The sequence below is a fragment of the Manduca sexta genome, unplaced genomic scaffold (assembly GCF_014839805.1).
Source record: "Manduca sexta isolate Smith_Timp_Sample1 unplaced genomic scaffold, JHU_Msex_v1.0 HiC_scaffold_3288, whole genome shotgun sequence".
Classification (NCBI taxonomy): Eukaryota; Metazoa; Arthropoda; class Insecta; order Lepidoptera; family Sphingidae; genus Manduca; species Manduca sexta.
In genome coordinates, this window is record NW_023594339.1 from 1 (window position 1) to 14,600 (window position 14,600).

The following is a 14,600-nucleotide window of genomic DNA, read 5'->3' on the forward strand; positions in this document are numbered from 1 at the left end:
CAACATTTTAATGATGCATGGTGTGGACCCATTAGTTTTATTTATTCTGTTTTCTCTCTCCTTTACTCAAGGTCATCCTGGGGTGGCATGCATTTTGGTAGTTTAGAAGGAAATAAAAGTGTAGTGCACAATACCACGGACAGAATGACGATAGTGCATAAACATAAATACGTGAAGTTTGCCAGAAGATTTATTTAATATCTATATGTTTTTATTAAAAATTGTAATTAGAAAAAAATCTATTTACTTTTAAATAAAATTGTACAAATTGTCATAACTATTAGACAAAAAATATTAACCGCAATCTAATTCATATCTTCTTCAAAGCAGAATTTTTACTTTACATTAACATATAAATAGTCGTCACTATTCAGCATCCATTCAGAAAATTTACATACAAATACAAATCGTCATCATTAGCCGCAGGATATCCAAACTAAACATGGGCCTCCCCCAAAGATTTCCAGATTGACGAATACTAGTATTCAGGCATATTTATATGAAGAGAGATCATCGTCTCGAACATGCGACTGTGGAAAAGAGATAAAAAAGGTGCCTGGTCTAAACAATGGCAATCACGATACGTAATTGAACGATACTTCGATTATTACAGGCAATAAACTTCTTAAGAGGCTTAATTATATAAACATGAACAATTATAACCACATCTAAAATCTGAACATGAAATTATTATACTAATATACTACACATTAATATTACATTATTAATGATTATCAGAAACGCAGAAGAAAATAAAAGCACTTTTCTTAAATTTTTTATTTTGTTGAATAAAGTCGATCCGAATAATGGGTCGATTTATATTTTTGTTTTTAGTTCATTACTCTACGGTCAGATATCAGAGGGTGCTATTTGGGAACATGGAGGAACCTAGAGGAAGTAAAATTATTTCAGAAATTACAGGACAGAATGACTATTAAACGAAAACTCGTCAACTTACTTTCAATGTAAGCATATGAAAAGTTTTTAATACGGTTTACTTGATACTTTTAGAATCATGTATGCCATATTCGGAGTTAGACATACATGTTTTAGTTGAAAAGCATATATCTTACATTCTCTTTAATTTTGATAAATATTTTTTTATAATATAAAAGAATTCCTATCGAAAGCTCTAACAAGATCTCAATAGGAAATATCTCTCTATTTACTTTTGTATTTCTATACTACGTCTGCAAGAACACTCTACATTTATACCATTAATTATACGCATTGTATTTAACAATACAAGTAACTATAAAATATAATTTTCTTCAAAACTTTCAGGTGCCGAAATGTATGCAAATTATTTACGTTAGAGGGCAGACATCAGTAATGATGTGTCCACACCGGCTATACATTTCAACAAGCATAGTAACATAGTAACCATTCATTACAAAACCGGTTGACAAAGTGTCTGTCAGTACAAGGTCACTGCCAAAGCTATTACTGACAAAATGCGCTAGCGGACAGGAAGCGATGAAACGGGTAGTAAGCCTGACAATAAATTCAAGCGCCCTACGAAAAACAGAGAAAATATACCAATAAATCTACCAAACGGCGGCCGGCTAAACGCAAACCAGTATACTTCTGATGGTTTAGAGGAAATCCGATGTAAAGCGCGAAAATTTAGTTCTTTACACTCGTAAGACACTTTATATTGTTGAGCTCGCCAAACGTTTGAGTGCTAATATTTGGGAAACCAAAATATGTTATAGTTCTAATAAATCACAATAATATTAATGGTATTACTTTATTTATTACTTTTCTTAGATTTATATTACTTAGACAAAGCGTATGAAGATTTCAGCTTGCGACAAAGAGGCAACATTTTAGACACGGTGTAATTATTCAAGTTTAAAATAATGACGTCGAAACTTCTAAACTCATATGCTATTAGTTCAAACAAAAAAAAAAGAAACAAAAAACACATAATATATACTGTTTATGATATACTAGCTTTTGCTCGCGTCCACGCCCATATGAAAAAGCTTTCCCAGATAAAAGTTCCGCTATAACTTTTTCGATACAAAATATATGTATAGTCTACTTCCTTACATATAAATTCACATACACATAAATGAACTGAAATGCGCATGTCGTAGTTGGTTGTTAGATTTTTTACTTTTAATGATTCACAAAGTTTTGCTCACGGGTTCACCCGTGTGAAAAACTTTAGTAAAGCTAAGTTTATTTCACACAAAATTTCAATAAAATCGGTTCAATAGTTTGGCAATGAAAGCGTAACTGACTGACAGAGTTACTTTGGCATTTATAATATAACTTTGAATTATACTTTGATTTTATCATAATTATTTTAAATTACTTAGTAAAGTGATCACCATGAAGCACTCTGTTCTGAGACTCGGGCGAGGCCAAGTTTTCCTGACCTAACACCATGCGACAGTGCCTGCATAATTCTTGGTAGGTTTTAACGGTTTAAATATTTAACATATTCTGTACTAGATTTATCTTCCTAATGCAGTCCTAATTTCTGTTGGGCCCGAGCTCTTCCCCTATATGAACTCTCATTTATCAAAGAATGCAACGGCAATAAAAAATATTATAGTCGATAATGATTGAATATCTCAGTCACTATGTTCGACGCCTGTTCATACAACAAAGAATGATATATTCTACAGTACTGTAGTATTCAGGATATGCCAGGATAATCTTAAAATTTATCCATAAGCAACTAAAATCAATCAAAATTTTAACAACCGATATTGAAATGCAATTACGTGTTCACAAATTACTATGTGTTAATCATGTAATTGCTTTTAATTAGGTGTAGCATTATTTCACAAATCATAAATAAAATCTAACAACTTTAGATTAAAACAATACGAACGAATTAAAATTAACATTTATCAGCATGTTTAATTTGTCGCTATTTCTGAAAGTATAAAGAAAATAAATTACTCAAATTTGAAACTACTCTTTGGCCTATCATCCAAGATGGTTGGTGTGGATCGGTTTATTTATTTATTCTGTTTTTTCGTCTCTATTCAGGTCATCCTTGGGTACGCAGTTTGGGAGTTCGGACGGAATAAAAGGGTAGCGAAGTGATTGCCCACTATCACGGGGAAATGACGCAAACCCAAAAATATAGATCCGTGAACTTACCAGTAAGATATTTAAATGTCTATTAACTTGTTAAAACCTTTATAAACCTATCGGCCTAAACTGACATAACTTTTTATGAACCATGAAATGAAACAAGTACTTATTTGACAAAAAATGTTCACCGCGATCCAAATAATACCTTCTCGAAGGAGAATTTGATGATACCACAAATTAATATCAATGAATTCAAAAGCATATTTTGTAGTTGGTTGTTAGATTTTTTACTTTTATCATTCACTAGGTTTTGCCTGCAGTTCCGTCCGCATAAAACAAATTTTACCGGGATAAATATTTTCAAGAACAAACCGACTTTGAAGTTTTTCCAAATTCGGTTAGGTAAAAATTTCAAATTCGGTTTGGTAATTCCTGAGATTGGCGCGTTCAAACGAACGAAGAAACTCTTCAGCTTTATACATTAGCGTAAAGTTTAGCTCATTCGTATCCATACGATTAATATTACATACTCAATGATAAATACTTATATTTACCTATTTCATAGGTACCGGAATGCATGGAAATAATATACGTTCAAGTAGAAGTTGAGAATGATTTCACTACGCCCGAAGTGAAGTACAACTGGACTACTACCACGGTCGCAATAAATTACAAGAAGTCGCAGAAGAGTACCAGCTATTACGACATTGTTGCAAGAGCTATTAAAGATAAAGACTGCGGTGGATCTACTCATAAGGAACTTAGGTTTAAAAACAAATTTTTGACAACATACACGAATTAAACAACAACTTTTTGAAAAGTACTATGTAGTTAACAGGTAACTGGGCTTTTGTTTGTTAATTTAGTAAAGTATGTAGATATGCGTCTGCACGACACCTTTCTAATCAAGATCGTCCAAATCTAAAATATTTTTGTTCAAAAACTTAATTCCCTTTGTTCAAATCTTATTAGCATTATTTTTCCAAACTAGTAAAGTGATTTTAGTCCAAGAGGCGTATTGTGTTTGTTAATTTTTTGTTCCAACGTTTCTAAGACTCTTCAGTATTCATGATCATGTGGGTAGACTCCGAAAACTTCGATGTAACCCGTCAAATTAGTTTTAACCAACATCTAACGCGTAAATAAAAATTCTTGTTCCAATGTAAACATAATTTTAATACATTTAATTAAAGATTGTATAAATTTATATGATATCTCTTTTAATATTTATATTTAATTAATTTACAAAACATTAATGATTTAAAAAAATTAATGTTACCAATTGAGTATTTTCATTCAAGTAAGTATATTTAAATAATACACAGAAAAGTTTTTATTATTTTTGTATTTAGATATAAGTGCACACGTATTAAATTTTAAATATCATAATGCCCAGTATCTGGCTGGCTAAAGATTTCATCAAACCCAAACACAATAGTACATGTCGACTGCTGCTTAATTAACAAAGCGGTAAAATTTATACACACGCACTCTACAAACCAAACACCTAATAGATAATGAAAAATATATATCAGACAGAGAAACTAGTGTGCAATTGTTAGTCACTCATTCATTGATGTAGACGTAAGGTTAATCAGAAAGTCTGTTTCTTCAATTGAAATTTTAATTACTTATATTCCTTACACAGTCTCGTATTAGGTATGCAATAAGTAATTATAAATTTGAGGAAAACTAAATAGCAGTGTGTTTTATAAACATTTTTTCATTACCTGTATGAGCGCAGTATGTATCAACATAAATTGATTTGTTTTCTATTATTATACGTTCATTTGTGCCAAGGTACAGTATGGAATTTCGGACAAGATGTGCGATCTAGTAAAATAGTTGCTCATCACATAGGCTACATAAGCGCCACAGTCAAGACTAAACGAATACCCATAACGGTAAGTAATTAATAGATAAGCCTAGTTTTGAATGATAGTTTTGAAACGAACTGCCGAGACGAAAGTCCATCAAAACCCAAAGCACACCTCTGATTTTTCAAAGTTGTTTGTCAATTATTGCTTGAACGGTGAAGAAAGTCATTGCAAGGAAATATACTTAGAAATCTACATTATAATTGCGAAAGTATGTGAAGTCTACCAACTCGCATTAGACCAGCGTAGTAAACTAAGGCCTAAATCCTCTCAGTAATGGAAGAGGCCCGTGGCTTCAATAGTTAGTATACAGGGCTGGTGTTTTTAATGAAAGGTAAAACTATGAATGTGTAATATTTGGTGAGACAACATTCTATGATATTTTATCTTCGTGTTTACAAAAATTACACGCAAGAATTTGTGTTGAATTCTAATACGGTGTACATATTGGACATATATATCTTCATTATAATTTTAAGATTAGACCTTAGACAACAGTAACACGAAAATTGTATGATTTATTGAAGTGAAGCAGGGATTTAAATGGCGATAGCCTAGTTGGTTGTGGAACAGACTGCCGAGACGAATGTTCGCAGGTTCCCAAGGCATACACCTCTAAGTTTTCTAAAATTATGTGTGTATTCTTTGTGAATTATCGCTTAGTTAAACATCGTGAGGAAACCTACACACCTGAGAAGTTCTTTATAAGAATTTCGAAGGTGTGTGAAGTCTACAACAAATCCGCAATAGACCAGCGTGGTGGACTAAGGCCTATTCCCTCTCAGCAGTAGAAGAGACCCAGCAGTGGGACAGTATATAGTACAGGGTTGATATTATAGGAATTTAAACGAGTACTATAAATCGTGCTCCACAGGTCTCGGAATGCATAAAACTAATTAACGTAAAAGTGGATGTAGACAACGTGAGCACTGCCTCGCCTCCCGCCGTGTCCTTCAACAAGGACTCGAACACCGTCATCATACACTATGACCCATCACAAGACAGCCGATCCACCTACGATATCGTCGCAAGGGGTGTAAGGAATAGATACTGTCGCAATGGCAAAATGCGTAGGCGCAAGAAGCACTTCTGGAAGCCTTAAATTACAGTGATCTAATCCAGTTTTCTGTTTTGTTTCTGTGTGTATTCAAAATGACACTTAAAATATAACATTATCACAGTTTTTTTTTCATTGTTTAAAAAAATAATGTTACTTAAATATATCTGCACATTTTCGGAGCAGTCAATTTCAGAGTAATTTCTTCTATGAAAAAAAAATATATAATATATTGTTCATTGAATTGAAGACAGCACTTTGTTTCGAGTACTATTATTCTAGATCATAAAAAAATTCTGGATTTTTCTGAAATTGTAAGTTTATATATTCTGACTGATATTGTAATTGAATTAATCCTATTCAATTTTAGGCTCCAAACTTATAAAATGATATGCAATATTTTTTTTAAGATTCAGCAGTTCCAAATATAGTATCGTTAATGCTCTCATTCCTTCATCCTTTTCTGTGAGTATAATATATAATATTTATATACTCTATCTTTATTTATTTACAAAACGAACAAAATAATACTATACACGCTCACGCCTTTTAGCCCCGAAGGGATAAGCAGAGGCGCTACTGGTGCACCTACTTTCCGCAGTGTGAATTCCGTCCCATAATGTTGTAGGGGGTGAGCCTATCGCTATATCGGAAACAAATTCCAGACTCTGAGCTAATACTGAGTAGAAAAACCTAATATGACTTTCCCTAACTCGAGGATCGAAACTTCTTAGGTTCTAAGGTAGGAAGGTAGATAGATGAGATCTTCCTCAGCACTGCAGATGTACCGTAACAACTACACCACCGAAATAGTCTACTAATTAACAAAAAAATATTTTTTTTAAATATATTTATTTTTACTTCGAACAACATAACGGCCTGCTCTTATAAACTAGAAAAGCTTATCATAATACTATATTTTATAATAGAGATCGTGACAGATTAAGCTCTAATCATGTGTAAAGCGTGAACAATGTTATCACCCTTCGCCATGTTATATTAAATTGATTATTCTTACAACAGTGCAAATTATTGCTTACATTATGCGCAGATTATCTTCAGATGCATACATCTTATACTTACTTACCTAACTTGTTCTACATGGCCGAGGCACAACATAGGATTTTGGAGAAAACTGAACCTTGAGAATTTTTATAATCCATGCAAAATATTAAATATAATATGTATGTACTACCATAACCTCAATTCCATCCAACCACAACTTGACTCGGAACTAATCATTGCAACTAACTTATTTCGAGTATAACTATTATAAATAATGATATGTATAAATTTGTTCCGATCTAATGAGGTGTCCGAGCATTAGAGAAATAAAATAAATAGCCTTGTCAGATAAATCTAGTTCTACACTTCGAGCAGTATGGCGCGATTGTTATTGTTCGGTTGTTCTGTTTTACTGTTGGTGGGCAGCGGTCTTTGCGCCACATGGGAATTCGGCGAGGATACCCCGGACAGTAAGGTTATCTCCACTAGCATTGGAGACATGAATCTATTCCAGAAAGTTCGACGCGTGCCGCTCATGGTAAGATATTAGAATTGTCAATTATCTCATAACAATGTTTTAGCTCAGGACAATAAGGAAGTGAGAAAAGAAACCCATTTCTACAAGAATTAAAAAAGGATCATGTAGAGCGAACTGTCACTTATATATTCGTCCATATCTATCTTGTATTTACTCAAATGTATCATAACCGTAGTTGACCTTGAGGTTTTGAATGAAATTCCCAGTTGGACAACTATTTACATTAATATATATTAAAAAATGAATATAAGACTAAGAACATCACTAGTGGTGTGTACACATCACTATAGACGCCAGTAAAATGGAACTGTAAAATAATTAATAGCTACTACAGACAGTAAATAAATATGTCACAATAAGAAATAAGAAAATTTTACTGCAATATATAAAAATTAACACCAAATATCAACCTTATCACATTTCCTTCAGATATCGTCATGCTTCGAAGTTGTGTACGTGAGAGTAGATGTACAAAACGATCTGTCAACTCCTGAAGTGACCTATGATAAGGATACGCACACTGTGGTTATCAAATACAACTGGCTACAGAGCAGCATCTCCACCTACAGCATCGTCGCTAAGGGAGTACGTCGTCTTAGCTGCCAAGAAGATAGACGAGCAAATACCAAGTTTATAAAATACCGTCCTATTGACTCCGAGGAGATTGATCAAGATTCTAATGATTATGACTACCGTGCGCTGATTGAACTAATTAATAAACTTAGGCCCAGAAAAAAATTAACGTCTGTCGGGCGTATAGGTCCGTATTATTCTAATTATTGAACCGGATTTCAAAATTTATAATTCTAATGACTGTTTAAAATATATTATCAATCTGAATTGGAAATTGTTTAGAGTTCCTACTTGTTATTAGGAAATTAAAAAATATTTATAGTAGTTTTATTTTTTAATTTTAATTGGAAATTATTTAGTGTTCGTTCTTGTTGTTCGGAATTACAAAATATTTAAAGCAGTTTTGTTTTTTATTATCACACGCTTGCTATCTGTTCTTAAAGCACCGCGCAGACTTTGTTAACTTATTGCACCTGAAACATGACAAAAAATAAGGACAATAAACAATTAAGATTTCGTATCCACTATCCATTCAGTTACTATGACTTCATCGGGGGCGTTGATGTATTGCCTACGCGGTACGACACGGCTCGAGGTCATGGATTCAAATCTTGGGTGGGGCAAAGTGGTATTGAGTTTTTCTGCTTTGCTCTTCTGCTAAACTTTTGTGCCCGGATGTGATGATAAGCTCGCCACTATAAGAGACAGAACCCACATAGTGAAAGGTGGGAACCCTAATGGGCGACCCCTTGGATGATAAAACTGTGATGTATGAATTTCACAATTCTATGAAACTGAACATTTTAATAAACCAAAGGCTCAATTAATCAACTGCACTTTTAGCGACTAAATACTGCTGCGTCAAACAAATCATATATTTAAGATCCTTTAATCTTTTAGATCAATGTTATGTCGTTAAAACAATCTGGTGTAAAACAATGTACGACGCCAGCGCTATCTATTTAAATATTTCATTATTTTCCATAAGCGCAAATTATGGGATAAAAACAAACAGTGTTAATTCAGGTCATAGTCTACCTGTGTGCCAAATTTCATCAAAATCCGTTCAGCTGTTTCGGCGTTTACTTCTGAAACATTTGCCTCCGGAACGCGACACTCTTACGGGTCGCAATCTGGGCGAATATAATTTATAATTTACTCGATCTAATGCTTCTCTTTAAATATGTTCATAAGCGAATGTAATTATTGTTTTATATACATGTCTTGTGCTTGTCGCTTCTTTTGATTACAAAAATATATTAGGTTTTATTAGCATAACTAATGAATAAACAGAAGAAAATAATTTCACAACTTTAATTGAGTGTGTAAAATAACAAACCGATTAATTGATTCAATACCGATGTATAAAAATAGGTAAAGTTGAGACAAAAAAATTATAGTTTTGACTCGGCTTCGGCCAGGATGGGTCAGCTTGTTTTACTTTGTATAGTTTTGTGCATCGGGGGAGGATGGGCCGCCATCTGGGAATTTGGCGAAGACCGAAAAGGCAGCGTTGTGATATCTACAGGCAGTGGAGATATCAACATTTTTCAAAAAACCACACGCGTGCAATTTCCAGTAAGATAATATTGTTTTTTCTTTTTATTATAAAACGTCCTTTTTTTTCTTTTTTTAATCATATCATACAAGACAAATGTATAGGAAAATATTAAAAAATGAACCTGTGATGGCGATGCTCACGACGCAAGACACCGGTAGTTAGGAATTCTAAGGACTTCTTTAAATGGTTTAGACTTATTGATTTAAAATCGTATTCACGCCCAATAGTTTACAGAATACTTTTTTTCCATTTTCAGGTGCCAACATGCCACCAGGTAGTGTACGTAAAGGTTGAAGTTCTAAACGAGTTAACAACGCCGGATGTGACCTACCAAAAAGACACCTATACTGTTGTCATCCACTACAAATTGCTTCAAAGCAGTGTGTCCAAATATTACCTAACCGTCAAGGCTATTAAAGAGAAAAATTGCGGGCGACAGGAGAAAAGGAAAAAGAAACTGAAAACGAAAAAGTACCGCCCACCTCCTGAAGAATCGGAAGAAGACTCCGAGGAAGAACGAAGATACCGCAGTAAACAAAGGAAACTAAAAAAAAAATACAAAAGTAATCAATTAGGGTACCCTGTGCCTGGTTCACAAAAGCATGTGGGTCAAATATACGGCTGCCTTACTTGTTAGGTACCTTCCGAACGAAATAATAAAAATATTTTATCGCATTTTTTATTTAATTATTGTACTACATCATTACTTTTCCTTCAATTAAAAGTCTGTCGCTTTACATATTATTATTAATAGATCCTATAGAATGTCATGATAGACAAATACAAGTGATTACGAACATGGAAAGTAGATAATCCTTTGTGTTTGGTCATGATCAGTGACAATCGAAAGGAACCGCCATTGCGTCAGTTTAACGGCCCAACTTCAAAAGTTCGGCCATGATTATGCGCGTGCCTATTAATCGACGACGTTTTAGTTCATATTCAACAAACGAACTTAACCAAGAACCGAACAAAGAAAACACTGTTCTGTTCCGTATTACGAAATAATAAATTCAATAAACAGCGGCATTAACTAGGTTTTAAATACACAAACAGTACCGACATAACACGTACTTAGGACAACAAAAACTCTGTAGCAATGCACTGGCCTCGTCACCCTGAGACTTTGAATGTTACGCAGTGACAGCTTCAACAGACGCCATCCGAAACAAAAAACAGACGCGAGACCTCAGTCGGAGCAAAAAAGGCTTCCTGAATATAACAGTTGCCAAGTAAGGTGCTAAAAATCTTCCAAGGCACCACGTGAGGCCCCGGCCAGTTGCCCGGATAGCCCCGTGCTAATTCTGCCATTGATGTTATGTCTTATGATTTCCAGCAATAGACTAAACTAATCATCAAATTAAAACCCATCAATGCTTGTAGATTGCCGCTTGGAGGAAGAAATAGACAGACTTATTACGTCTATACATACGTTCTCCTACATACCATGTTACTAGAAAAGAATCGTGATTTAATTCTAAAAAACTATGCAGCATTATTAGTACATTATTATTTAATGTCAAATTCCGTAAAATATATCATGTGGTTATTATAATTAGATTTTGAAATAAAGAGGTGTCAAAAAACGCTCCAAATGGTTCGAATACACTATGCTGTTGGCTCCCGAGTTCCTTTTTCTCGTATTTCGCTTTTGCACATACTGTGTGCCTTGATCAAAGACCAAAATGAAGAGAACTAATGAAATTACTTTCCTTTACATAATTATTATTTTTACTATATGTTTTCTAGCATTACTAGCCTTCGTAAATGTGTCTCTATCCAGCATTAACCGTGTATACATCAAGATCCAAACATCAGGGTTCAGGGAAAATAGAACAGCATAATTGTGTCGCCTGTTGGTGTGGTAATATCTCATTAATCGCAACTCTATCTAAACCTCACTCCAGTAGCACTTGATGTGGATTTAAATCACTTTTCCGTCCCGTATAGAAAAATAACCGTTAATAATTATTAACCGCCGTTTGTTTATTTAACATGGCAGTTAATTAGCTGGTATCTCAATACTAATCTTCTGTCCAATCCCGAGATTAAACCAATAATCAATTCCATTATCACGATAGATCGAAAACAGCGTTTGAGATCATTTATTGAAAACGGCGGTAAACTACCTCTACCGTCATGAACAGTTTGTTCTCCTTAGTATTGCCAGCCGGAAAAACGCCATCTACCGGCATGATTTAGTTATCTAAAATAGTAGTTTATAAAAGATCTGTGTTCATTAATTAATTTCAGCAAATACCAGCTGACGTTTATATGCGTAACAAATTTTAACACGTTAGAATTAATTTCTATTAATCGTCAGTTAAGTTACCGTAATTAAGTGTGTAGTGAACGTAATTGATTTCATGTTTTTGGTATTAGATAATATTTTTTTTTAATGATTATGATACTACGAATTCTAATTTCATGAGATGTGTCGGGTTTTTATGATATTGTACTGTATCTTATTATGTTTTTACAATGGATTATGCATGACATGGGAATTTGGTGATCGTAATCTAGAGATTCATAAGAACAGCGTTATTATAGCCGACTTTGATGGATGGATGTGTATTTTTCAGCGAACGAAGTACATACCAATTGAAGTAAGTACCTAAATCCTACCCATAGGTTGAGTGGTAGAGAATACCTTCGGCATTAAGTCGGCTTTTATATTTATGTATAAAAACATTGTAAAATGTTTTTTTTATATTTACACAGTCTTTATTGCATGTATTTTAATATTTATTTTAGAAAAGCGTCTTGGCTATAGTCTCCCTTGATACATTGATCATAAGCACTACGTTTACGCCCTTAAGTCTTCAAAAGGACTACCACAAATACCCTTCGTCGTTTAATTTCTGTTCAAACATTCCAGGTACCACCATGCTACAGTATAATAAACGTGAAAATAGAAGTCATAAACATAATATCAACACCAGAAGTAAATTTCATAGAGGAAACCAATACAGTTGTCATTCACTACGGAATGTTGCAGATCAGTTTATCAAAGTATTACATAACTGTTAGAGCTGTGAAACGCATGAATTGCAAGCCAAGAAAACTGAAAAACATAATCCGAATTCCTGTAGAAAACAGAGGTGAAGATACATGTCAGTCTACAGAGCCTCCCGCCAAAAAAGATCGCAGCAAGAAAAGATACAACAAGAAACATGATGTAGTAGTGAAGCGTCCATGGTATGGCTCCTACCACAAGACACAATGATAAATAATATTTTATTGTACGTTGTATGAAATTTTTATCCCAACTTTGCGATTTTGCTAATAATAATTATATAAGCCTTTATTCAGACACAGAGTTTTTAAATTATTTTAACAACTTATACTAACGACTCTGATACCGATAACTTGCTCTGGTTGCCCAACCTGGGCAAAACCTCCTCCAGTTAGAAAATTAAAGACCAGGGTAAAACAGTTATTATCGAAGTTTATTGACAGTAGGTAGAATATTATCGAGGTTTTATTTTCTTTAGATTTACGTAAAATATACGGCATTGCACTTACCATCAGGTGCAGTGCAGTCTCCTTATCGAGATAGAATAAAAAAAAATAAAAAGTTTGTTCGGAAACGATGAAAGAATTTAAAACTTTCCGTACCTATTATGATGCGCTTTGAATTCGACTCTCCTTTCCTTAAATTTTGTCGATAGTACGTACTCTATAGTAAAGTGACAGAAGAAAAACATTTTCATATATATTATAATTTTCTTTGATTCTCTTTGCAAAACATTTTCCCTATATATTATAATTCTCTTTGCAAAACATGTTTCTATGTTATGTGCTAGACACGGACATTAAATTTTATTTAGTATAAACAGGGAATAATTTATAAGAATTTATAAAATTTTTGAAGTATTTATACATTTTCAATGCATTACACAATTGCCTTTTTTAGTCAGAGCTCGTAAGACATTCGGTATTTGTAACTCATCATGCATCCGCTGCGAGAGCGTGCTTGCGATGCTCTTCTACAAAACCCAGCGTTTAACACCCCGTTACCGGAGCCAGAAAAACCTCGTCCGCCACGAGTGCGCAAGCCTAGAGAATTTAAGCTGGTAAGTTTGCGACCTCATATCGATGTGCTGAGCAATGTAGTTTTTTTCTTTTTGTTCGTAAGTACTTTTCAGCTTAGTGAAGCTGGAAAGTACTGAGTTGCTGCTTATAATTATATGCATATTTGCGCATTTGGTAATTGTTTATTAAATGGAAGGATCTCGCACAAAGATAAATATTTTTTTGTGACGGATGCCATTTTAAGAACAAAATATTATAATTATTTCCCGAATAAACTTCTTCTCAACTTCTACTTTCAGCCACCAAGGTTTCCTTTATTGTCGAAGGAGTTTTATTCGTGTTGGTGCAACCATCAAAAAGAGGTATACGTCGTTCTATATAAATAAAACCATTGCATTATATGATTATAGGTCCTTTTCAATGAGAAAATGTGTTTTGTTAATCTTTCCACGCAAAAATGGAATCATGATAATGCTGTTACATGCATCATCCACATTAGCTAAAACGTTAGATTGTCAATCAAATTATTTCAGTTGCAAATGGCAAAACACATTGTAGACGACAAACCTCCAGAGCTGTTTCCTGAATTGTATCTAAAACTCGCAGACTGGATTACTACGCCCGTCAGCTGGAGGAAAACATGAATGTTAACAAAGAATTGTTGAAAAGAATCAATCTCATACAAAGAACTGGGGTTAGTATATTTGTAGTACATATGTACATATATACGCTCACGCTCTTGTCCCATAGGAGTGGGCAAAGATTAATAACAATTTGTCAAGAAACGCTCACGCATATATCTATTTATTTCTTGAAAAGGTGGTGCAACTTAATTAGGTTTGATTTATATTTATAAAATAAAGTGGTAGTGCCTCGTTGTGATAAATTTGCCTACAG

At 33.8% G+C, this 14,600-nt stretch overlaps 2 protein-coding genes and 1 long non-coding RNA gene across 3 annotated transcripts; 2 read left to right on the top strand and 1 right to left on the bottom strand.

The window, feature by feature from the left end:
- Positions 1-3,054: 3,054 nt before the first annotated feature.
- LOC119188454 lies at positions 3,055-4,224 on the top strand. The gene is made up of 2 exons (XM_037446615.1): positions 3,055-3,125; positions 3,623-4,224. The coding sequence occupies exons 1-2, from the start codon at positions 3,087-3,089 to the stop codon at positions 3,857-3,859; spliced, it is 276 nt and encodes a 91-aa protein (XP_037302512.1). The 5' UTR covers positions 3,055-3,086; the 3' UTR covers positions 3,860-4,224.
- A 4,198-nt stretch (positions 4,225-8,422) lies between these two features.
- On the bottom strand, positions 8,423-9,704 carry LOC119192866. Its single transcript, XR_005113767.1, has 2 exons — positions 9,146-9,704; positions 8,423-8,580 (listed from the first exon to the last, which is right to left on the bottom strand). It is a non-coding gene; the product is annotated as an uncharacterized LOC119192866 (long non-coding RNA).
- A 2,397-nt stretch (positions 9,705-12,101) lies between these two features.
- LOC115445712 lies at positions 12,102-12,983 on the top strand. The gene is made up of 2 exons (XM_037446614.1): positions 12,102-12,274; positions 12,547-12,983. Exons 1-2 carry the CDS (start codon positions 12,116-12,118, stop codon positions 12,892-12,894), a joined length of 507 nt encoding a protein of 168 aa, XP_037302511.1. The 5' UTR covers positions 12,102-12,115; the 3' UTR covers positions 12,895-12,983.
- The last annotated feature ends 1,617 nt before the right edge of the window (positions 12,984-14,600 follow it).

Bases quoted from the DNA above. Each gene is read 5' to 3' on its own strand.
- LOC119188454 (XM_037446615.1), top strand. From the start codon at position 3,087: ATGACGCAAACCCAAAAATATAGATCCGTGAACTTACCA. The intron at 3,126-3,622 runs GTAAGATATTTA...CCTATTTCATAG, and splicing joins ATAGATCCGTGAACTTACCA to GTACCGGAATGCATGGAAAT.
- LOC115445712 (XM_037446614.1), top strand. From the start codon at position 12,116: ATGATATTGTACTGTATCTTATTATGTTTTTACAATGGATTATGCATG. The intron at 12,275-12,546 runs GTAAGTACCTAA...CAAACATTCCAG, and splicing joins CGAAGTACATACCAATTGAA to GTACCACCATGCTACAGTAT.